The following is a 24,044-nucleotide window of genomic DNA, read 5'->3' on the forward strand; positions in this document are numbered from 1 at the left end:
TAGCTGCATATAACTTCTGGGAAATACGTACTCTGTCTATCAAGATTAAAATTTAATTTAAGGATATGATTTAATAATTTCAAAATAAGATAACTTCTTATTGAATATCCAAGATCTGATGACCCACTTTAGTTTTGGCACTTTACTTCGATGCGAACTTTTTTGTATTCATTGCCAAATGATTTATGAAACTCAGTTTTTGCACTGGACTGGACTGAGTCGTATATTTCTTCCGTTGGGAACTAGTTGTAGGAAACTAATAGATCACACGGACCTCTCTCGTCAAGATGTTTGGACCCTCAAGTCCAAGGAAGAAATCGACAAATATTATACGCAAATTTCGTTAGCCCACTGAAACACTTTTCTGTCCGATGCCGAACCTTTTTGTATGTGTATATCCAAGGAAATGGTAAAATGTCAGTTCCAATGATTTATGCTCTTCGGCCATGGACCATTTGGAATTTTTGGCAGGCCGGTGGAAGCCAGCTTCCTGTTCAACCATCCCCTTTCCTAGTGAATGGCATTCTAGTCTGCTGCTGCTTTGCTGCTACTCCTACTCCCTGCCCCGGTCCAAGACCCATTGCAAGGCCCACATCCAATTCAAGCCAAAGTCCATGCCTATGGCTATCCTAATTTCTAATCTAATATTTTTGGCCGTACGCGGCGAGTGAAAGGCGAGAAGCAAGGAACATTCCTTTCCTTGGATGCTTGAATTCTCGGCCATGTCCGATGTCTGCTCTGGATATGATTTACTTTTGCGGTTTGTTTTGGTGCGTTTAACCGCAAATATTTAATGGTTTTATTTCCCCGTTGCTTGGATGGCCCTCAGCTGCGATTCATTTGTACATGTCCTGGGGAGCGGGTTTGTGGAGGGATGGGTGGGTGCGATGGACGAATGTTTACGTGCTTAGTGTGTGTGTCTGGGGTTTTCTGGCATATTTATTAGTTGAGCCAACGAGCCAGTATTTGTTGCTGCGGGAAGGTTAAGTCCTTGACTAATGGTGACCCAGTTAAAAGGGGCGGCTGCCATCCGAGACTTGTTTCCTGTTCAAAGAACGGCTCCATCGCCAATAATTTTGATGGTCTTCGCCTTTCGAAATTTCTTTGGAACTTTGGGAACCGGCGTCTGCATCTGCGATAGGCACTCCTTCCACAGGCACCTCGACTGCCATTTTAGGGTGCCGCTGATCGCCGCCAAGTGCACTGCGTTCATAAACACACCGCAGAAGGCCAGAGTGGCGTAGTGGGTCGAGTTCATATCACTTCTCCACAGGACCCACAAGAGGTACCCAAAGAACACCACCAAGCGCTCGAAGACGTAAATGTTGCAAATGAGGATCGCGCCCACTAGAAGCTTGAAATGGCGGCGCTGAAAGACGACTTTTTAGAGTTTGTTAAGCCCTGTTCAATATGGAGGTATTAACCTGAATCATTGCTGGAAGCAGCAACAAAAAGTTCAAATAGAAGTTGATCTTCCACGGAACTTCATTGATCTTCCGTGTTTCGTCGACGGCCTGTGGGCTAGCCAAAATGTAGCTAGCGATGGGTACGAGCTGCCAGAAACTAAAATCGACGTTAGAAGCTGGGAAGATGGACTGGGTTAGGTGACGGTGGTGAAGGTTCTCAGTGCTTACTCTCAATGGTGCGCTTGATATGCGTGACCAGGTAGCACACCAGGCTGTTGTATAAAAATAAGTTGATAGCTGCGAGGGATTGCATCCTGGCTTCAAAAATATATCAGTTTTAGTTTGGCAAACGATTCCAAAGGTTGACAAAAACACAAAAAATCAAATACACAAGGGTCACTGAAATTGATTTCGGATCGTAGAGAGGTAGAGGCTGTATTTCCATAGATAATAAAGTTATGTATGGACTAAGTTTTTCCAATTTCTACACAAATTCCCAAATAATTTCATTACTTTCCCTACATTCTTTTCATTGCAGGTAAGTGAGTCCTAGTCGAGTGAATATTACCGCGTTTATTTGAATTATGTCGGACTCATGGACCAATTTAAATAAATGAATTAATATCCAACAATAAAACTTTTCCAAGGCAACAGGAATTGATGCGATAAAAGTTTAATTCCCGGTAAGGTATCTTCGTCCTCCCCGTCCCTTCCCACTTTCCTGTTGGTGGCCCTAATGTGCTGACAATTGTTGGATTCCAGGCACTCAGAACCGAACCCTCTGTCCTCGGTATAATTTAAACTTTAAAATGACCAGCGGGCCTAGGCAACAACTGTAAGGATCGAGTGTGAGGACTATGGGGCTGAGAGTTACGGAAAAAACTTTGTTAAAAGTTGTAAAAAATGAAAAAGTTTTGCCAATAAACATAAAAATAAACTTTTGCGCCTCGTCTCACCTCACCGTCATTTTATTCGTGTATATTATATGTAAGTTCCATCCCAAAACTCGTCCCAAAGGCTGTTTCTTTTGTGGTGGTACCGGCATAGCGACAAGTTTATTAAAGGGGCTCTTCTCAGCTAAATGAAGCCCCATTTTGGAAAAATCCTTCAGAGTTATCTATCTGTCTGTTGTCAGGCAAATGTCGAGAGCTTCGGAGTCCGGGGACATGCCTTTTGCTGCTTGGGGTTTTATTTTAGGCGTCATGGTAATCAGACAAAAGGTCAAATAATACATCAAATATTAATTAAGTTTCCTCCTAATTAGTTGGATTCAGCGGCGAATGGCCGCGTTTTGCCCAGAGTCTGACATCAAAAAGGTGTTGGCTTTGAGCTCGGGGCACCACTCCCCCGAAGCGCAAATAAAGAGCCCCAGCCCCCCAGCTGGGTTACAATTGGACAATTAGGGACTAATGAAGGGGCATTTTGGGCAAGGAACTGATTGGGTGCTGGCCCAAACCGGCTTCATAAGGAAAACACGATATAAGCATTTACAATGTGAATGGATTTACAAAAATACTGCGAAGTTTAAAATTGCAATATAGTTTTTCCATTTATTTATCCAAATAGTATATTATGTTGGAAATGAAATGTTTTCGCAGCAAGAATTTAATTTATTGTCCAAAGTGTTCAATTCTTTTCAGCATCTCTTCTGTCCCCTCCTGCTATTCACATCTCAACAAAATGTTTCATTCCATTTACAAATATTCAATTTCGTTTGCTGAAGTATTTGCTTTTTGGGTTGCCTTCGACCAATCCGGGATGTTAGCCAAGAAGGGAAGTGGTTAGTCTGGCCACACACGTGCACATGGCACACGAAACTTCTTACTACAGATTCCTTATGAACCCGAATATTTTTTCAACCTGAAGGCCTGCCGGGATTGGGTTGTGTTTGCCGTTTCTTGTTTACTGACCAAGTTGGTTTTACTTTAAAAACAAATTTTATTAATTAATTTGAGATTCCTTCTTTTGTTCCCCATGGCAAAAGGGATTGCATTTCGTCTTAATAGCAGGTCCTGAAAACATAGTTTCAAATCGGCGATTTGATAGCTTCGAACTTTCAACGTCAGCAATATTTTCAGAAGATATTTTAAAGGATACCGCTCTTTTCTTTCTTAGCCCATGGGCTATAAAAAAAGACATATAAAAAAAATTAAAAGATATTAAATATTAAAAGATATGCATCCGATATATCGGCTGTATTGAAAAACATCGAAAGTCCCATCCATCTAGCTTTAAAAACAACAAAGTAATGCCAATCATAATGTCGATCATTGAATTCCACGACAGTACAGTATATAGTTGGCCGATTCTTATGATTTTTTTTGGAATGTCCCAACCCTATAACTTAAAAAACAACAATTCATCATATATATGTTCGACCGTTCCCGGCAGCTCCCACTTTTATACTGCCTGCACCTAAAAGTAGGATGTATGCAAAGTTTAAAGTCGATAGCTTTTAAACTGAGAGATTAGTTTGCTTATAATTTGGGTCGAATTCAATTTCAAAGGATTGGCCTTCTTCACGTACACGCCTACACTAATTTATGTTTATTGATGGTTTCTCCTCCCATGGTCCCATCTCTTCGAATTGGCAACTCGACTGGGAGAGTCTTCTTCAATACATGTTTGTCGGATCAGTCTAAAGCTCATTCCTTCTCTTTCCACTTCTGGCGACGGGAGCGTGATTTTCCCCAACCAGGTGTTCAATTACATTTGCAGGAAAAGTTTAAATGCTTTTTACATGTTTTGTGGCTTTTCCCCATTGTTGCCAAATCTGTGCGAAGGTTTATGCAATAATCGGTGCTACCTAATGTACCTTGCCTAAAGCGCCATGGTATTTCCATAAGAATGATCAAGATCTAGAGTTGAATTGTGTATATACATAATACATAATATTACATATGTATAACATAACATAACATAATTCTTTACTTTCTTATTTAAATTTCATTGAAAATCTTTGGGGATTTATTAAAAATTCTTCAATTTCATGAGATCTGCAATCAACAGGAAAAAGTTTATATTTAGTGCGAAATCATTAATGAATAAAAATACTAAGATAATTATTTAGGATGCTCTTGTAAACAATAATATTCAGTGTTTGGATAATAAACACAGTGAGACTATCCACTTAATCTTGAATATATAGTTTGGTCATCACTTTCATGCAAATAGATAATCTGGAACGCTTAAATGCTCATTTACTCATCTTGAAACGGGCTTCCCTGGAGTCCTTTTACCTTCGGAGAAGGTCCTGGAGTTCAGGTTTTTAATCATGCTTGGGCGGCCAGTTAGCCTTTGATTTGGTTTTCCTCGTCATTTGATGAGAGCCCCCTCGTCATATCGTCCTGTTTCCAGAGGAATCTGGGTGCGCTCATTTTGGGCCACATCATTTATGGTTTCTTTATCCTTTGCCAGCCAAAGTCGGAAACTTTTCCAATCAACTTGATGGTATGCTTCCGCATGTGTGTGAGTCCCTTTCCTTGTCCTTTTTCTGCTGATGTGGACTTTGTGCCGATTTAATATTTTTCATTTGGCAAAATAGATATTCTTTATGCTTTTTATTAAATCGGCTTAGATTCATGCAGCATGTGTATGATGAAGAGAACACTGCCGTCCGAGTATTACTTTGAGCGACTGTGTTGAGACTAAGAAAGAAAAGAGCTATCGCCGGAAAAGGCTAAATTCTTTTACGGGTTTTAAAGCACAATCTGGCCTATGAAAGTGAATCCTCTAAAAGAAGGACTCTTGGGATGTTAGATAATCATTTTCAATTCCAGAAAGCGGATAACGTGGCAAAAGGTATTGATTCGAAATTCATCTGCACAATTCATTGGCATTTTCAATTGACAGTTACAAAGCACTTCAAAGCTTGACACGATTGCCCATTTCTATATTCCTTCTGGTGCCCCCAACTTAACTAGCGGCAGGACTTGCAGACTTGTATGAAGACAGGCCGGTCAGTAATTGTGATTGATGCACTTTAAAATTGTCGGAAAATTATTACGGCCGAGAGGCACGAAGGGCCTACACCCACTCCCACGCCCGCAACCACAACACCACCGTCCACACCCCCTGGCCTAAGTCAATTAGTCACTGTGCCTGCCGCTGTATTTTTTATATCCGAGCTTTGGGTGATTTATTTAATTCGAAATGAATAAAGATCGAATCTTAAAATGTTTCTGGTCGGTTTTTATAGGAAAGGTCTGTGTACCTCGGCGTCAAAACCATCTTCACAGCCTTCGCCCAATTTTAGTGTCTAAATTGTGCTTAAGCGATGAAAGTTTAAGACTTGAAAATAAATCTGCGGGCCTCCCCTCGCATACTTTTCAAGTTCATCGCACGGGGAAGTCACAAAGCTTCTGTCTACTAGTCCTCGCACTTTCGGCTTGGGGCTTCGAGGTGCAATATTGTGGAGGCACTCCCTGATTCATTAATCATTTAAAGCAATCAAACAAGCCCAGGGGCGAAATGCCCCTCACCGTCCAATGAAGAATGCCCATTGCACAGATTTTTCGCCCTGCCATTATCCTTGCACTCACAACACCCCGCAACTGTACGCGTGACCGCATGACATTAAACAATTAAAATAATTACAAAGACCTCTCATAGGATTTGCGTCACTCCCCCCGGTGGCCGGTTGGCTACCCAATGTATGTAGGTATTTTTCAACTTTTATGAAAGTTTTTGCATCGAAACTTCATTTGGAGTTTCTCTGTACTTTAAGATTATAAGCGGAAATTATTTCGAAAAACGTTTGGGTAAAAAATACTTTTTCGTTCATTGGCAAGACATGTCTTGTTGAAGCGTTCAATATTTTTCCTTAGTATTTAATATTGACTATTAGAAATAAAGAGTCAACATTAAACCAACAATAAGTAAGCTAATATTTGTTTGATTTGACGGACTGCATTCTTAAGTATAGTTTTTTCCTCTTTTAACCCAAAAAACCTTTGCTTTCTGTGTCGGAATTGTTTCAATTTCAAATTAATTAAAGTTTTAATTGACGCACCGTTCGTTAGACCGCATGGCACACCACAGCTCCCCTAGTTGCACAGCCCTCTTTTGGAGCGAGTTGGATATTTTTTCTTACTTTTCGGTTTCTGATGTAAATTAATGTTATTAATTAAGGGATTGTTTGATTAATGGACTCAGTTCAGTAAGGTAAATTCTTACACAGTTGAGTTTTTTAACTTTAATGCCAGTTTAAATTTTTATCTGGGCTTATTGTTCTTATCTTATTATGTGCAAAAGTATAAGTCACTCAGATATGGAAGTGTTAAGTAATGATACTCACGGTCCCAGTGGTAGTGATATTCCTAGTCCTAGCAAAGGAGCAGAAGTTCCAGCATATAGGAATGGTTATACGTAACTTAGTGTATATGGGTGTATATATAATGCCATGAAAGTTGGCTTTCCTTATTCGATTATTTTTTCGATGTTCCATTCTATCCTTTCTTCATGCACACTTTAAACGTCTTAATCCCCGCTCAGAACCGAGCTGAGGGCGAATTAATCTGCAGCCTCGAGCCACTTTTAAAGGCTCAACGACTCCACCTCAAGCCTGGACCTGATCCAATCCTTGCCGTTTCGCCTTCCTTGCCGGTTTAGCACGCTGCTGCATTACTTGCCAAGGCAACCTGCAAAATGCCTGATAATGGATTATTCCATGCCATAAATGCAAATGCAGGCCAGAGCGCCTAGCCTCCCCCTTACCAACCAGGCCGTCCAGTAGAGTTAGGGCCAACAGCTAACAGCTAACAGCCACCAGCCAAGAGCCGAGCTACCAACGGTGGCGCCATTTTGTGTAGCAACAGTTTCATGGCTACAAAATGGAAACAACAAAGAGCAGCAGGACCAACAGGAATCCCACGGAAGGGGAAGATGAGTGCAGGCTTTGCTTTGCTGGGCGAGACATCGAGCAGGGTGGCAGGTTTTTATGGCCACGGCAACTGCAGTCAACAAAGACGCGTAAATTATTTTAGATTTACATTTCTGCATTTCATTTGTGCCGGCTGTCTCTTGGCCACACTTCCCTTTCACTCCTTCCCCTCCTCGCCGTCGTAGGGCAGACCCTGCGCCATTTTTGTCCTCTGGTGCCGCCGCAGGCAGGCGTTAAGTAAGACGGTGCTGGCACATAATTTATGCAATTTTTATGATTATTCATTATGAGACGGAAAGTGCCGGCCCGCACAGTGGGCCATTCATGAAACTTTTGTAGTTGCCGATGGTAAAGCACCCGACAACCCTCATTTGCTACCTAAGTATCTGCCTTTTAGTAGCGACATCGATTCACTATAATTAGGGTGGTTCAATTTTGATTAGGCCTGTTTATTCACCTTGGAGTTAAGTATTTTAGTGAACAATGTTAGAGGCATATTGAAGAGGTATCTTATAAAACACACAATTTCTTGGCTAGCTGCCAAATCGAGGTATGTGATTACAGCGATATTATAATGTATTGATAGCTGCAACTGGTAGGTGGGCAATGCGGTAATATGTAACCAATCATATTAAGTGTTAGATACTAATGAATAAATTAACCGAGTAGCTCAGATAAAAATTTTTAGTATAAAACAGAAAAAAACAGAAAAGACGGCTAACTTCTTTTTTTCTTCCACGAACACGCTTTATTTCTATAGTCTATTAAAGAATATTCTTTCTATTAAAAAACCTTTTAAGTAAAGGTTCTAAAAAATAATATTGCATATTTTGTATATTGAGACAAACAACTAAAACAGTCCTGTACAGAAGCAGAATAAAAAGTCAATAACGCCTCTAAAAATTTTGCGATTTGGCTGACTCTCAAATGGCACTAGAGCGAGATTTCATTTTTGTGGTCGGCAGAAGCTTAGACAAATTTTAAAACTTCATCTGCGTGGATTCTATTGAAGTATACGTGCCAAAAATATAACCCAGAATGGAATTCAGAATATGTAAAAATGTTTAACTCCTCCCAGACCGTCCGATTTGACTAAACTATTTAGAAATATAAATAGTTTTGTATTAGAATATTTTACTGTACAGTCAGTTATGTTTGTTATTCTTTATTTCTTCTAATTTTTTTTTAAAGTTGTGACAAAAACCATATGTATAAATTAAAGCATCAATCTAATTGAAATTCTAGACAAAATCTTCCGCGAATTACCTTCATTGACAAAACCGTCTAATCCCCGAACCAGAAACTTTGTTGTGTGTTGCTCCCTTTGCCCGACAACCGGATACTTGCAGTGGCGGATTCTCATTTCTGAAGCAGGAAATATTCTTAAAATAAAGCCATAGCATCAGCAGGAGCGGGTGCAGCGAGTAGCAATAATGTGTCTGGGTATGAGGGACAATTGGGATACAGGTGGATCCGCCGGCCCCCTTATGTCTTATCCGGGTATGAGAAGCTAAGAGAAATAAGTAAATACTTTGTGGTATTCGTCCTGTCGTCTTTTGTCGCCATCGCGCCGAGTACAGTGGCCCCAGTCACTCTGTCCCAAAAGGGATGTTGGCGACGAGCAGTGGAAGGGACGGGAAGGGCCGCCGTTTCTCCGCAGGTTTTCTCGGATGCATTTTTCATAGCCTGCAGCAGCTTTAGCGATTTAATTTAATCAACTGAAAGCGCATTTGCAGCTTTTCCAACCGCGCACATACATGGGATAGACAGGAGCCGACTCCCACTCCCACTTCGCTCCTCCTTCACATGCTGGCGACTATTATCCCCCCGCTGCTGGGGCACTGCTCCTTGAATGTCTTCGTTTGGAGCATCGCTATGATTCACCTTTCTCCATTTTGCGACTGCAATTCCCTCCTTAGAACCAGTTCAGGGATCCCGTCGCAGCGCATCTTGTTCGTCCAGCCCACATCCCTCCAACCTCCACAGTAAGTTCGGAGATGGTGGCTCTACAGAAGTTTTGGGTCCTGAACAAAATTTCCTCTAAGCCAAGAAGCTTCCATATAGCCAAAAATTGTGTGAATAACTAGCTCTTCTGCGGGCGATAATCTGGTTGAGGGAACAGATATCAAGTGAATTTGCCATCACTATAAAAATATAGCTTGTGAAAATTGGAAATTCCCGAGATAACTAAAGTTCCATACGTGGTTTACGAAAATGAGGACTAAAATATTGCCCTTAACAGGGCAAACTAGAAGCCTTAAACAATAGGTGCAATAATTCTTGAGCTTAATTTTCAATTTACCAAATTGTTTTTAAGAAAATATATACTAGCTATAGTATACTATATATACTATACTAGAAATATTATACTAGCTTTTATACTAACTTACTCATAATTGTGATAGCAAGTCAAGTAGAATAATATAAACATACGGTGACTTTAAAACGTGGCTGTCTTTATTGCAGTTTGCGTAATGCTGTCTCCTTGCCGAAAGTCAGTCCATCAGCTTTACAATTATAATCAAATTGATTCAAAAATCCAAACGCCCCACCGAAAAAAGGAAAATATTGATCCAATGCTGTCAATATCGAAGAGGGATGGAAGGTCAGGCCTTGCCCAAAGAATTTTAAACAATGAAGCTCAGCTATGGTCAAAGGCAAATACCGCTGATTGTGACAATCCGCGTGACGATAAAATTGGCGCTCAGGAGTTGGATTTGGCAGGATTCGGATTTGAATGAAGATCGGGATTGGCTGCAGTAATCGGGGATTGTGGCGGGGGGAATGGCAGGAAGCTGGCAACAGCTGCCGGATGGGGAAGGAGGCGGCTGAATCTACAGCGGCTTTAAAACTTTGACAATTTCCATGCCCATGCTGGGCAAACAAAGGCATTTTAAAATTCCAGCATGCTGGACTGCCGGCAGAGGTGGGGCGGTCTTGCCAGGAGGGGGCGGGGCCGGGAAAATGACAGCCCGGTGACACGCACAGACCAACTGTCACTCCCGCTGAGTATGTGTGTGTGTGTGTGAGGAGAGTCTAACCCTTGCAAAAATCTTTCCCAAAATAAAATGTTCCGGAATTGCCAAGGCGAAAGGATGGAAGCACAGCAAAGGCAAACATTAAAGGAACACACAGCAAGTCGATGGATACCCCGGGCACCCCTTCGGGGCCACCCCTCCCTACGCAGCTGCTTGCAACATTATCTAAGCTAACAAATTGTCAACACGTACAAATGCGTTCACTCAAACGTAAACGGGGTAATAACCATTTTTCGTAATAATTTTATGTCACAACAAATCTAGGTTATATAAGCGTTTCTGCCCGTTCACCTACATTCCGAGCAGTTCTTTGCCTCCTCCGCAAGAGTGGCAGATGGGTCCTGTCTGAGGATGGGGCAATGAGGGGTGGCAAGGATATGTGGTCCATGTCATGCTAATGCGACATTGAACACCCCAGGCAGGGAGAAGTTAAATGGTTCGGCCAGTCCTGGGACAGACTGTAGGAAGAAAAGTATTCTGGAAGACTTCATCTGAAACAGACGAAGCGGAAAAAGTGAAAATAGCTCAAATATATAAATAGCATTATTTTTAATTTTCGAAAGATTCAAAAACTATACAACAGGTACAATTGGAACAATAGGATTAAAAAAACTAATCCACAAATGTGGAATGATCACATCTAGATAGTCACTTTTGTAGAGAAGTTCCTACAAATTGCACAGCCATCAACATTTTAAAATTTATAAACACAGGCTTCCGCTCAACGGGCGTTAATTTTGAGATTTCCTTCGGCCCCGGCAGCTGGGCTTTTGCAGCTTATCCTTTGTGTTGCGGCAAAAAAGTGCTGCCTCCTGACGCTGTAGCTCGCCAGAATATAAACTAAGGTTGTCACGTAAGCAAAGTTTATGGCCAAAAGGCAAAAGGAAGGCGAGAACCAAAAGAAGTTAGAGTCACAGAGAACGATTCGTATCCCGGCGATTTTCCATCTGCTTTTGGCAAATGACAGCGTTTTGCTGGGCACGCGCCACGCCACCAAATCATCTGCAGTCCGCCCCTTCTCTGGTCCGCCGCGCCGTTTAAAGGAATTGCGTCCAACATTTGGAAGATCCGCAGAGGTGGTGGGGCACTAGGCGCGGTGGGAGGGCTGCCCTGCCACTGATTGACCAAATGATAGACAGCCGGCATGATAAACGAATTTACCGACTCTTCCGTCTCCCCTCCGCGTGGCCGGCATCTTGCAGTTTTGCTCTGATTGCAACTTTCTTTTTGTCTATTTAGCACGTCCTGGCATTCTGCGCTCTGGTGTTGGCCTTCATCGCTGCCTTTCACGTCCACCGCTCGCGTTGAAACATTTCAATGGCGCCTGGCAAATGCGCATTTTGTATCTTCTGCAGTTTTCGCATCCTCGCCCTTCAGCTCTGCTGCAATGCAGAAAGTAGGTCGAATCCCGACGCCAACTAACGCTTTGTTAATAATTCCGTAATTGTCGATTAATATTTAATGACCTCGCAGAGGATTGATGGGGTGGCATCGACGTACATATTTGCTTTTTACGAAAAGGAACCATATAATCTGGCAGGTTTCCAAGGAAATTCCAAGGAAAACCAAAAAGTATTTTTTAAAGCAAACAGAAACTAAATTTAAATGAAAAAAAACTTTTATTTGGAAAAATACACACTATTTTTATTGGAAAGATTTTCGGAAGTTAATAATACAAAGCCGTATTTTTATTCTAATGCATATGCGCCCCTATTTTTGACTTTTCGCCTCAGTTCATATTTTTCAGTAACTTGTTCCATTGTTAGTACACCACATGAGTTCTTGAGTTCCAAGCGTTTTATACTTTATTTAAATTAAACTCAAACTTTCTTAACTAATAGGATGCTTTGGACAAGTGTGAGCTTGTTAGAAACCGTGACATGAAAGGCAGCGACATGGCCTAAATTCGAACATTTTCCCTTTCTACCCCGGCCCTGCCAGGGATTCTGCATTTTACATTTATGAAAGCAAATGTGCAATTTGGCAAATTAATCACAGAATCGCAAAATAGGCGCAAAATGCGCCGAAACGGGAAATTGGGCAAAGTAAGTTTTACTAATTAAGCGTCCTTTCAATTAAAACTGATTGGCAAGGACACGAGTTCCCCAGAGCCTTGATTCGCATTAATTTGGGAGCGCCGAGCAGTTCCAAGTTTCTACTTGCGGCTCATTAAGGTAGCGGAAAGGTCCCAGGCGATTTCATAATTGAAGGCCTGCGCTCGAATGTTCAAATTTTAAGAAACTCGATTTGTTGGCATCAATTATTAAGAATTCGACTTCCCGTCCCAGGAAAGCTTGGAAAATGTTTATGAACAGCCTCGTGGCCCGGGTAAAAAGAGGACTCGAGGACGACTTGATTATATTTGCCTATCTGCGTGGGCACGTGTGTGTTTTCCAGGTCAGTTCCAGACATGTTTCCCCCACTCCCGGACGCCGTACGACCTTCCCACACTAAACGCTTTACGAAAACAAACACTTGTTACGCAATCACGAAACACTTCGCAACTGGAGGGAGGACACACCTCTCGCGTGAACGAGACATTACATTTTTTACAATTAAAACCTAATTTGGGCTAATTTGCCGCATTTGTCTCGCATTACCCGACCGGTCATGTCTCCTGCCAGCTCCGACCCGAGCAACCATCGCGAGCGTTGACAAATCTGTCTGCTGAAAGCGAATTTGTTTGAAGAAATAGAGCCATATAGCAACAACTAATTACGGGCCTAGAGACACCTCCGGGGCATCTCGGAACACGGACAGCGCGCGAGGCAGGAGAAGCTGCGACTCGGATAATTAATTAAAACGCTTAGACGAAAGTTGGATGCGACAGGCACTTTATGCATTTTCTACAACTCCGAGGTGGGATTAAGTAGGGAGGAGTATGAAGGGATGGAGTAACCGGAAGCAATTTAAATCTTCCTAATTTCTTCGGCGACAAATTACGCAGGGCGACAGACTGACAAGAGACTGGGGAGTGCCAACCCTGAGACCTTAGAAGCAGGTGTTGGGCCTCGTCGACTATTTTGAATAATGGCTGTCGGCTGTCTCAGGATCGTTGTCCTACACATGTGTTCGGTGTAAAGTTCCCATCTTTGGGAACTGTACACTGTTTACCTGTCGGATATAAAAGTAATGACACGTCGGGGAGGCAAACATTCAATTGTAAATCAGTTGGTCCGGTTTACTAATTTACGCAAAGTATTTCGTGTATTTATTCATTCCGATCATTTCTTTAATTGGTACATGACAACACTCAATGCTTTAAGACCCTCAAAATTTAATCTGACAACTAGTTGGCTGATATACCTTCTAATAAGAATAAGGGCCATGTGTGGCGTGCCTTTTTTTAAATTAGTAGCCCTCATAATTTATTTATATGTAATTGATTATATAAATGGTATAATAGTTCCATCCTAATTGTTATCTAGACTTGAAATTGGTTATAGCTCCAGTCCTGAGATGACAAATTTTTGAATTATTTAAGTGTCTTGCGAATGGTTTAAAAATAGAATAAGTTACGTGTGGACCTTGTGAGATTTTCGGATAGGAATAACTTATTTAGCAACCTGATTGGCGAGGATCCTGCCTGCTTTGCTGTCCCCAAATTTTTCACTAACGGTGTCAGAACTTTGTCTGGTCTGTCTCCGGGCAGTCTCTCTCGGCCTGCCATAAATTTGTAGTTTGTCGCAGCCAAAGTTCATTATTCTTGCCATCTTGGGCAGCCGAAAATAAACAGCACCCGTTGCAGAGATGCCTGCGAGAACAATTGAAAATCTTTTTAAGTAATTTCCACACGTAATCCAACATTATTGCAGTTTTTATAGTCTTGGCTCAGACGGAGAAACGCCACTGAAGCCAGAAAATACGGCTTCGGTGGAATGGGAATGGGAAATGCAATCTTGCGACCCTCCCGTTCCTGTTCCTCCGCGATGCTCGTTGTCGTAACAAATTGCAGATGGCGCATGTTTTTAATTCATTTCCACATCCTTTCTTTACCATCGCAGTAAAACAATAAGAGCAGGAGCAGCCAGGACGATTGGGGATAAGCCGGGCATTCATATTGAGTAATATGTGTGCTTATGCAAGTGAATATTGAGAATTGCTTAATGGAAGCCGCTCGCAGGACGTTAAAGCTCCTCCTTGAGAGAAAGGAGAACTCTTTATTTCCAATTAGGAAACTATTGGGAAATAACTCTTTCAAGTGTAGGACCAATCATTGTTAATTTTCATACGGAATGTAATGAGTAGCCTGAACGTTTTGGCCTTTTGTGGCAAATTGAATTTGTAGGCCGATTTTGGTAGCCTTTCTGGATCGCAAAGTTATTGGGTTGGAAAGCGATTTAGCTGCCTCATTATGAGGTGCTTCATGCTTCCCGTGAACTCCTGAATGGTTGGCAATAACTCTGCCCGCGCCAACACGAACATTTTTTAATTATGCTCAAAAATCCGCGAAAATTAAAACATAAATCCAACAGGGAAAAAGCAAACGCATGCTGCCAATGGGAATTGTGGGTGGGTTGTTGAGTAAACTGCAAACAACGGCAAATGTGTCGGGTGAGGGTTAAAAGCTCGTGCTTGCCAGCTCATTTTAGCCAAGTTAAGCTGCACTCATTATATTCTAAACTATGCTTTATTTGCTGAGCTTCGCCCGCCCAGCTCCCAGCCCCTAGCAGCCAGCACCCAGCCTCAAGCTCATGCCGCAACCCCTTCAGATACGGCTGTTCTGGGTTGTATAACATTTATTGATGCTTGGCTTGGCAATATGGCACAACAACAACATCGTCGGCTGGGTGGGATTTGCTTGAAGGATTAACATGCAGCCGGACCCTCGTAGCCGGATCCCGAGTCCTGAACTCGAATTTCGAACCCGACTGCAGTGCAACTGGGATGATGATGTCGACGACCACTTGCAACTTTATTAGTTGCACTTTATACCTTTATAATGCTCCGCGGCGGGCGGGGCAGACCACTCCATGGGCTTATTAGTTTTGGCCCTATTGCTTAAGATGCAGTCTGCGCTCGTTCGACTGCATCGCCAAGTGGTTTAAGCGCAGCTCAAGGAGCCTCCCCGCCATCCAGCCCTCCTGCCAGTCTTCCATCCTCCTATCCTGCCCCACTCGTTCCGACTCCGATTCCGTTTTGTCAATAGCCAAAAAACGGGAAAAGAGAAAACTTTTACCGCCTGTTTGCTCGCTGGCTGGCTGTTTGTCGTTTATTATTGTTATTTCGGTTTTCAGTCCCATCTTAAACATTTCTTCCAGTTTCCACTTTCCAACCTCCGACCGCCACTCTCCTATCACTTCGAGGCCATGGATGCCTTTATTTAACTTTGGGCAGTTGATGGCAGGAAATAGAATTTTAATGGATTTTGTAATATCCTCGGCAAAGGCAACGGCAGCGGCAACGGCAACGGCTATGGCCCCGAAACTTTGAGTCTTCCGCTCCGCTTTAGTTTTCGCACATTTTTCTGCCGTTTGCTTCGGCGAAAGTCGCGGATTTTGAGTAATTGACATTTTCTTTCTGGTCGTGCAAAGAAAGTGGAATCTCTGCAAGGGGGAATTATTTAAGTTTTGGATGGAATTGGCTCAAGGGAAATGCTTTGCATTTGGCGCTTCTCCGCGCCCGGGCTAAGTAGTTGGCCAAGTGGAAGTTGGCGTCGAGTTGGTCCTGCCCACAGTATGGCTGTCGACATCCCCACTCATCATTCCTCTTGTCCCAGTCCAACGACACACTTTCCCATCGTCTCTGGAAGCTGACCAGGCTTAATGTTTCATTAAATTGCACTCCGATCAAAAAGCCGCTTGTCGCTGTTTATCGGTTGTCTGCTACCCAAGCAAATATAAACCGTAGACACTGTGACAGGAATTCAATTTCGTTAGCGCAATTTCTCAAGTTTTTACTGACCGAGCGCCACCGGAAGCAGGAAGCGTTGACAGCCGGCATGTAAGAAAGCAACTGGCAACCGGCAACTGACAATAAACAGTTAATATTTTGTGATGACGCGCCATACATCAATGACAGGCTGAAGTGTACTGGTATTTGATTTCCAGCGATATCTTGCGCCTCCCAAGGAACGCCCCGCAGGACGCAATTTAGTTATAAATGGCCCGACGCTCTCCTGTCAAAGGTTTCCTGACCCAGCACTTTCTGCGGACTCGGCTCACTAATCGTCTCAATTAGGTATGGATTTCTCGGGCGACTGCCTTGCCGGACCTAAAAAATGATCAATAAATGTGGAATTGGAAGTGGGTGGTAGGTAGTGAGTAAAAAGTCGAGAGTGGGGAATGAGGGCTTTGGACTGGGTACCGGAGAGTGGGGAATCTGAGCTGCGTGTGGATCTGCAAATGCGGGGAATAGATAAAATTGGCAAAATACCCGCAGCAATTTTCCGGTTTCAATGTCGGCATTGACATTGTCATCGTCGCTCCGTTCAAGTCCCCGTAATCCATCAAGGCGTGGGGGGGCGTGACAGGAAGGCAGTACGGCAGCCCGGGGGGTGAGCCCGCAGCTTGTGGGTTGCCTTTGATCAGTTGTCTTTTTTTTGCTCATATTTTGTCGTTTCTGTCCTTGTTCTTAACAAAAAATAGAAAAAACTGAAAAAAGAAAAAATGGCACCCCATCCCAGACGCATTGTCAGCAGCTTCAACTCCGCAGCTTCCTAAGAAACATTTTTGTCACTGTTCCTTATATATTTTTTATTCCCCGGCAAGCGGCCAGCCGGGACAGGCACGGGTGGGTGTTGGTGGGCTGACGTTGATGATTTTTCATTGCTCGAGTTTTAATTTTACACTTGAGTTGAGGCCGACGCCGCAACTGCTCCAATACCGAAAACACGCCGTTCCGGGCTCCGAGGGTCCGGGGCCAGAAGTTAAATTCAGCAAAGTTCTCCCAGATGAGGCGAGGCCGTAGCAGAAATCAGTGAATTAAAACGGGTGGATATCTGGCCATGTGCATCGCCATCTAATCGATATGGGATCTCTGGAGGCTTAAAGTTGCCACTTTAGAGTTTACTGAACCTTAAAGCTCCGGCGCTCCTCCTGGCGCTTTAAACTTTCCCGTCCTGGCAGGGCTGTCTGGTGATTTATGGCCACATCGCGAGCTGCTTTGACACCATCCGACATTTGACAAGAGTTCTGCGAGAACAACTCGGCAGGATGGAAGTCCTCCGGACATTCCCGCTCCCTCTCCCCACGCCTTCTGTCTCCTCTGGCAGCCACGTTATGTAAATGGCTCAAAGGCTGCCGACTCTTTGCGGCGCTTGTTTAGCAGGTTGCAGATAATTCATCGCTGACATTGCGTACCAATTTAAGGGTTGAATGATTCGCTCAGCAGGAGCAGACTGCCCGGCCAGGCAAGGGTTCGGGGTAGGGGGCGTGGCTGTCTGCGACTAGCTGTGACCGCTCCCTGTCTGGCCCTTGCGGCCATGGCCCTGAGAGCCATGCCTGTCGGGCTAGTGGCTTAGAAAAAAAGGTCATCCGGAAAAGTTGGTGGGCGAGCTTCGCCTGTAACATGTGTGCCACCTTTGACCTCCCCGCCGCTTGGCTGCTTAATTAGACACGTGAGTGGGGCTGCAGGTTGGGTGGCCTTTTTTCAGGGCTCGGGTTGAACTCTTTAAGGCATATTTATGGGCGCTAACCACTCATGTGGGCTGCTCTTAATTGCAGCAATTGAAATTAAGTGCTCATCCCTTTTGGACAACTTTGACAGGACTCTGGAGCTTTATTAGTTGGCAGATAATTGCTCGTTTTCGTTTCGTGCTGCCCTAGACTGGCCACGTCATTTAAAATGCCATTGATAGTTAAAACCTAGCTTGTCTTTCAGATGATTTCAGTTTAAATTCCACTGGTTTTTACGCTATCTTGATCAGTTGGGGATGTTTATAAACTATCGATACTTAGCCTATAAGTTAGCCCATATTGTCATCCTTATATTTTCTATACCAACTTACTTTACAATCCACAACATGCATACTCACACACACATGTCTTTAAGTTCCACAAATATACATTTTCTTTAGTACCAATTAGACAGCGAAACTGGCAAGACATACATATAACTCTACAGTCCACTGCTCATTCGTCTCATCGGTTGGGGATCAGGGGAATTAAAGAGTAGTTGTGGATCTTGCATCAATTTGAGGTCAAAAGTATCCAACAGTTATGCAAGTGTTGGTTGTATTGGAACCAACAAATATTATCAGCATTAAGACGTCCAATTTTTAAAATTGCCTACGAGCGCTTCTTCGATTTTATAATTAAAAAGTAACTTCACTTTTGTCTGTCAATTTGTTTATATGGACACGGGTGGCGTCCATACTTAGAAGCACTGGCCACTTTTCGGACTACTTTAATTACGCAAAAGCAGTACTTTCAAAAAAGCTCTCAAATGGAAAATATGCGCACACTTTACCGCAAATTACCGAAAAGTAGCCCGAATTGATTTCTGGCACTGGTTGTACGAAACAGTGTCTGGCCATTGTCTTTCATTTTAAAGTTTCGACGTCGCTTCGTCGCACGTCGGATGCCGCAAAAGTTTTCACATATCAGCTGCAATATTTCCGGGCTCTGCTAAGCACAGGTAATCGCCTGGCCCCTTCCAGCTGCCGCCATGGCCGCCGGGGCCGTCCTGGCATGTCTTGTTGGTTTTGTCCATCTGCAGGCTGGTGTATGCAGGAAGCCAGAGACGACTGCCAAGTCAAATGGCTTCCAGGGTCTGTCAACCCCAAAGTCCGAGTAAAGAAGAGCCGGGGTGGGGGACTGCTGGCCATTAAAGATTGACACGTGACCGTGCAATGATTTTCAGTTTAACGTTGTCACATGCGTTGCCAAAGAAGTTCTCCCCTTCGAGTGACATAACCCGGCTCATGCGAGGATGCGTCGCTTTGTTGGTCATTCGGGGAAGGAAATGCTTCTCGTTCTGGATAAGCTTCTCTGTATTTGTTTTATCCAACGTGCAAAGCTACGTTGATCCTTTTTGCTCCTTAACGTTTTCCTAGCTGCTTCTGGAGCGGTTCTGTTCCTCCAACGCCCGGATGCCCGAGCTGTAGCATTTGTTGTGTGGCTCGGATTACGCGCTTCACTTAAGTGTACTCAGTTGCCTCCGATTTCTTTGTCTTCGGCAGGAGATGCGCCACAGAACCCGTAGTCTAAGTGAGTCTGTGCCGAGCTTCTTGGGTTTCCCCTGCGGGCGTGTGGATTGCAGGAGCAGGCTGTTCGGGCAAAGTGTATTGGTTAATGCAGTAATCGCCTGGCTGCGTCTCATAAATTGTATATGACAAGTGAATTGGCCCAACTGGTCCAGGTTTCAGGTGCGAGACTACGGATCGGGATGGTTTCTTATTCTTCAGCCCTTTCCCCGCCCACTGCACAGAGGCTTGTCTCTAATCATCCTCTAATCACGTTTAAGCCACAGCCCCTGCATATGCTTAACAAGGCCCGTGGCACTCGCCGGACATGTGCGACTCATTAAATTGGTGCTGGCGGGAAAAATGTGCGAATCCGGCATCCACCGGCATGGGTGCAGCGGCAATTTTCGGGGTTGCAGCGTAATTTTGTGCCGAGAGAAAGAAAACTAATTTCAGCGCAAATTAGTTTCGCACCTCATAGAAGGACATGACAAAGAGATTGAATTGCAAACTGAATGCCCTCGGTTCGGGCAGTAGGTGGGCGGCTACTGGTTGGTGGGTGTTGGGTGGCCACCAGTGCCAGAGGGTGGGGACTGCCAGGGGTTCTCTTTCGCCGTCCGCCATCCGCTTTGTATGCGTGTGTGCACTTAATAACGTGATCGAATCGGCAACACACAAAAACCCATTGAAATGCCAAAATCAACAAGGCAGCCAACTCTACTCACCATTCCCATAGAGTGGCCTCCTCTCCATCTGCCAGTCCCATCCAGTGTGGCCCACTTCAGCGTCTGAGCTGGGGAAAGAGCAAAATCAGTGAATCACAATAATGCCTCAATTTCCGTTGGTCCGAGGCTGCGAATTCTCGAGTGCAGGCGAGTCGACCGTCCAACGATAAAGGCCGGAGCTGCGCGATGCTGGGCGGTATGGGGCGGTACGTAATGAAATCCCATTCAATTAAACATAACGCGACGGAGGAGGGCGCAGGCTGGTGTAGCTGGAATCAGTTTGACTGAACGGCTAGTCACTGTAGCTTTCAAACCTTTCGCCAGGCCCAGGGACCAGGCACCAGGACCAGCATCTTGTTTTATCCCCTCCAGGCTCTTCATCGCCCCTGTGCGTGCATTCCCTACATTTGTCCGAAGAGCCAGTCCGGCTATTGCCAGTGCCATAGCCACTGACGGGGAAGTGACTTTTTATTTTCGCACGTTTACTTTCAATCCTTTAGTTGCGCATTACTTCTTGGCCTGGCCGAAAGAAAGCCAAAACAAGTCAGGATATGGAAGCAAGATGGAAAGCAGTGGCCAAAAAGGGTAGGCAAGCAGGAATATTTTTCTGGCCCTATTGTTTGTCTTCCTCTCACATCCGACGCAATGGATCGATATGATTCCAAATGCATCGAGCTGGGAGCTGGGATTCCCTTCGTTCTCCTTGTGGGATTCCTGAAAGAATAGACAGCCGAAAGGTGAAATTGTGCGAAAATGTCTCAGGTTTGTATGTGTTAGTCCTTATACGATTTTTATATTACCACAATCTTTTAAAATCTTACCATCTGAGTAATAATTGTGTATATAGACGGGCAACTTGACTTGTATTTGAATTAAGGGCTGATTGCCTTCGCACCATGAAAATGTCCATTTTCTGAAAAATGTTCGGAGGCAAATCGCAAAACTCATAAATATTAAAATGGAAATTTTACGTTTTATTAATTTAACGGTGGCAATAGAGGGCCAGTGCCTAGAGCCCCTGCAAAGTGTAATGGTAGTTTGCCAGTCAGTCATCTTCTTTGGCTTCCGCTTCCGCTTCCGCTCCTGCCTCTCGGCTCCTCCGTGGTGAAAATTATGCAAGAAACAATGACACAAAATGGCGTCGCATGCCCCGCCGCCGCTCGCCACTCTGGCTCCTTGAAACCGCTGGTGGCAACTGTACGCGCTGTGTCCAGGTTCCATACGGATGTTGGTTAGTTTTTGGCAAGGGATTTGCATAAATTTGCATTTGTGCCGCCCTAATTGAAAAACAGTCGAGCGCTCCCTAGACTTGTGACACTTTAAAGCGAAACGCATAAATTATGCAGCTATCGAGGAGGGGTATGGCCATGCCAGGCTTATGATTTACTCGGGATCTAGCTGCAGCTAAATAATCGCAAATCTGTTGCACGAGTGCTTCTTGGGGTGAGAATCTAGTGCCTGGGAACGAGGAGCGCTCTGCTCCCCTGTCTAGATGTCATCCGACGTTAATGAGCTGCTTTTACGGTTCCAATTGGCTCTGAAAGGCCACAATTTTAGACTTTTTGAATTCCTCCGTCTGTGGAACTACAGGCTTCACACGTGCTTCCCATTAAATGAAACGATTACAGTGCCATTTTGAGTTGCGCATAAAATTTATTTGCCAGTCACCCGCGTCTTTCCCCACGGATGTGGAAATATTATGTGAAGTTTGCAAGTTCTCCCCATTGGAATGAATCGGTCCTTGTCTTTGACACTTCGCATAAAGAAGTTTGACATAACTCACGGATACTAATGAGCTCTGGGTGCAGTCGTAAAGCATCTGGCCCATCTTAGATGCATACATGGTGGCTGACGGAAGGCACACTCAGAACTCCAGTAAAATTTTAATTGGCCGTGGATGCCAGGAGATATTTATGAGCTTCTGAAGAATCGGTTGCTGTGAGCGGCTTCTTGCCAGATTTGCTCAGCTGCGACCTTTGTGATTCCATTGAAGGGCTCAGTTGGAGCCCTAATGAAGTCGGGCAAAGACGATCACCGGACCCCTGGACCACAGAAAGCCAAATTAATTATGGAATTATGTCACTGCAACATGTTTCCTACAAACGCACACTAGCCACCCAGAGTTACAGCAACGGGGTCAACGGCCAGGCCGCAACTCCGAAAGACACCGGACGGCACATTTGACCGCAAACAATAAATGCTTGCAACTAAATGCACTTTAGTTGCAGGGCCACCTATCCTGCATGTTGGTGGGGGAAATTGGGGATGCATGGCAAGCATTACGCACACACAAAGTGGGCGTCCTCCGACCGGAAATCGCCACTTCCCCTGCCTGAGGCTCTCGACTCGAGACATCAGCCCAACCAAAACGTGTCATGAGTGATGTTGTTCCAATTGCTGATTTAATGCGGCGCCCCAAAGGAGTCTAACGGATTGGGAGGCGATGGGGCAGCCGGGCTGCTGGGGTATTAGGGGCGAAGGGAGATATGCACTTTTGGCAAGACAAACTACATGCATCTTCTTGACAATGCGACAAACAATGACGACGACGACAAGGACAAGAAACATGGACGCAACCAGCCCCAAACCCCCTGGCAGCCTTCTCCCTCCGCCCTACAAGAGTCAAACAAACAAGCAACCAAGCGACATATATCAACGGAGCATCGCCCCAGAAGCAACAGCATCGCATCAGCAGCGATGCACTCGGCCCATGCAAGGCGGCAGACCACCGTTCCTCGGGCCATTTGCTCGTCTGTCATTGTTGACTGCACTTGTTGTGCTCCAGGCATGGGGCGACCACCATGCTCCCACAGTGTGCCTGTGTGCCACTGTGGAGCGGGGCCCTGGTGCACCTTGGTGGAGTTCTGGTATCGATTATTTCGATTATATCGCCTAAATGTATAAAAGCGATTTTAATCGGACCCAAAGCTTATACAGGGACCAAAAATAATTTGAGGAGAAAGACTGAGGAGAAAACCTAAAGGTACATCCGTCCACAAATGTGTTCTCCCTCGCGAGCTATATTAAATAACAATCAGCATGAACCACATCATTCGGAGTCCTCAGATTTTCACTCTACTCACTGTGCTGACTCAAAAGATACCGATAGTTCAGCATCGTCGGAAAGGGTTAACCTGATGTTTATGTTTGCTGTTGCCGAAGTTGTTGCTGTGGTAGTCTTGGCCTTTGTTTAAAGATGATTAATAGCCAATGCCGGCTGCAGATCTGAATGCAGTTTTATCGGTTTCATCAGCGCATCGCCCCATCGAGGGGCAAGAACCAACGTCGTTATCTTCATCGTCAGTTTTTGGGAAAATTACTCAGCATTTGCCCAAACACTGTACATAGAGTTTTTGCAGCTATAGAGTGGTTCGGCCCCTTCAAAGTGGCTTGCTATTCATTAAAACTACTAGTGGCCATGCATACCCCTTCTGATAGCCGGAGCTTCCTGAAGAAGTCGCAGAGCTCTTCTGGCTGATGATAATTAGCTCCACTGTCTGTTGTTTCCCCTGCCCTAACGGCAGTACTGGTCTGGATCCGCTTCTCCGGGAACTTGTCTTATATATTTTGTGGCTGCATTACTTCCGTTGATGTTTATTCTTGGAGCTGTTTGTATTTGACAAATGACATTTTTTCCATGGCAGACTGACAATGCAATGGTTTAGGAACAGGGTTCCTGCAATCTTTTTCTTGGCCCACTTCTTGTGGCATTCGTAGGGTAACTCTAAATTATTCTTAGGTAATTAAACTAAGCAGCGTAAACATTATTTTTGGTAAAAGCAGAGAGTGAAGGTGGGTTACTAAACTGCTCTTACACTAATGAAAGAAAATTAAAAATTAGCCACTAAATAAGAAGCGGGTATCTTACAG

At 44.3% G+C, this 24,044-nt stretch overlaps 2 protein-coding genes across 8 annotated transcripts in view; one reads left to right on the top strand and one right to left on the bottom strand.

The window, feature by feature from the left end:
• The window catches only part of LOC6506099, a 152,394-nt gene that overhangs the window by 74,707 nt on the left and 53,643 nt on the right, over positions 1-24,044 (top strand). The window contains exons 5-6 of one of the 7 annotated variants that reach the window (XR_006507067.1): positions 1,945-2,089; positions 2,169-2,300. The exons of 4 other annotated variants lie outside the window; for them this stretch is intronic. Coding sequence is in view for 1 of the 3 variants with exons in the window: in XM_001958517.4 (XP_001958553.2) it covers positions 1,945-1,952 (8 nt within the window). In the remaining 2 variants the exon portion in view is untranslated. Of the gene's footprint in view, positions 1-1,944; positions 2,356-24,044 lie in introns of those variants that run through there. 2 more of the 7 variants (XR_004310858.2, XM_001958517.4) reach the window with 2 other exon arrangements.
• LOC6493848 lies at positions 762-1,819 on the bottom strand. The gene is made up of 3 exons (XM_001958515.4): positions 1,635-1,819; positions 1,425-1,582; positions 762-1,369 (listed from the first exon to the last, which is right to left on the bottom strand). The coding sequence occupies exons 1-3, from the start codon at positions 1,717-1,719 to the stop codon at positions 1,049-1,051; spliced, it is 564 nt and encodes a 187-aa protein (XP_001958551.2). The 5' UTR covers positions 1,720-1,819; the 3' UTR covers positions 762-1,048.

This window comes from Drosophila ananassae, chromosome 2R (assembly GCF_017639315.1).
Source record: "Drosophila ananassae strain 14024-0371.13 chromosome 2R, ASM1763931v2, whole genome shotgun sequence".
NCBI lineage: Eukaryota > Metazoa > Arthropoda > Insecta > Diptera > Drosophilidae > Drosophila > Drosophila ananassae.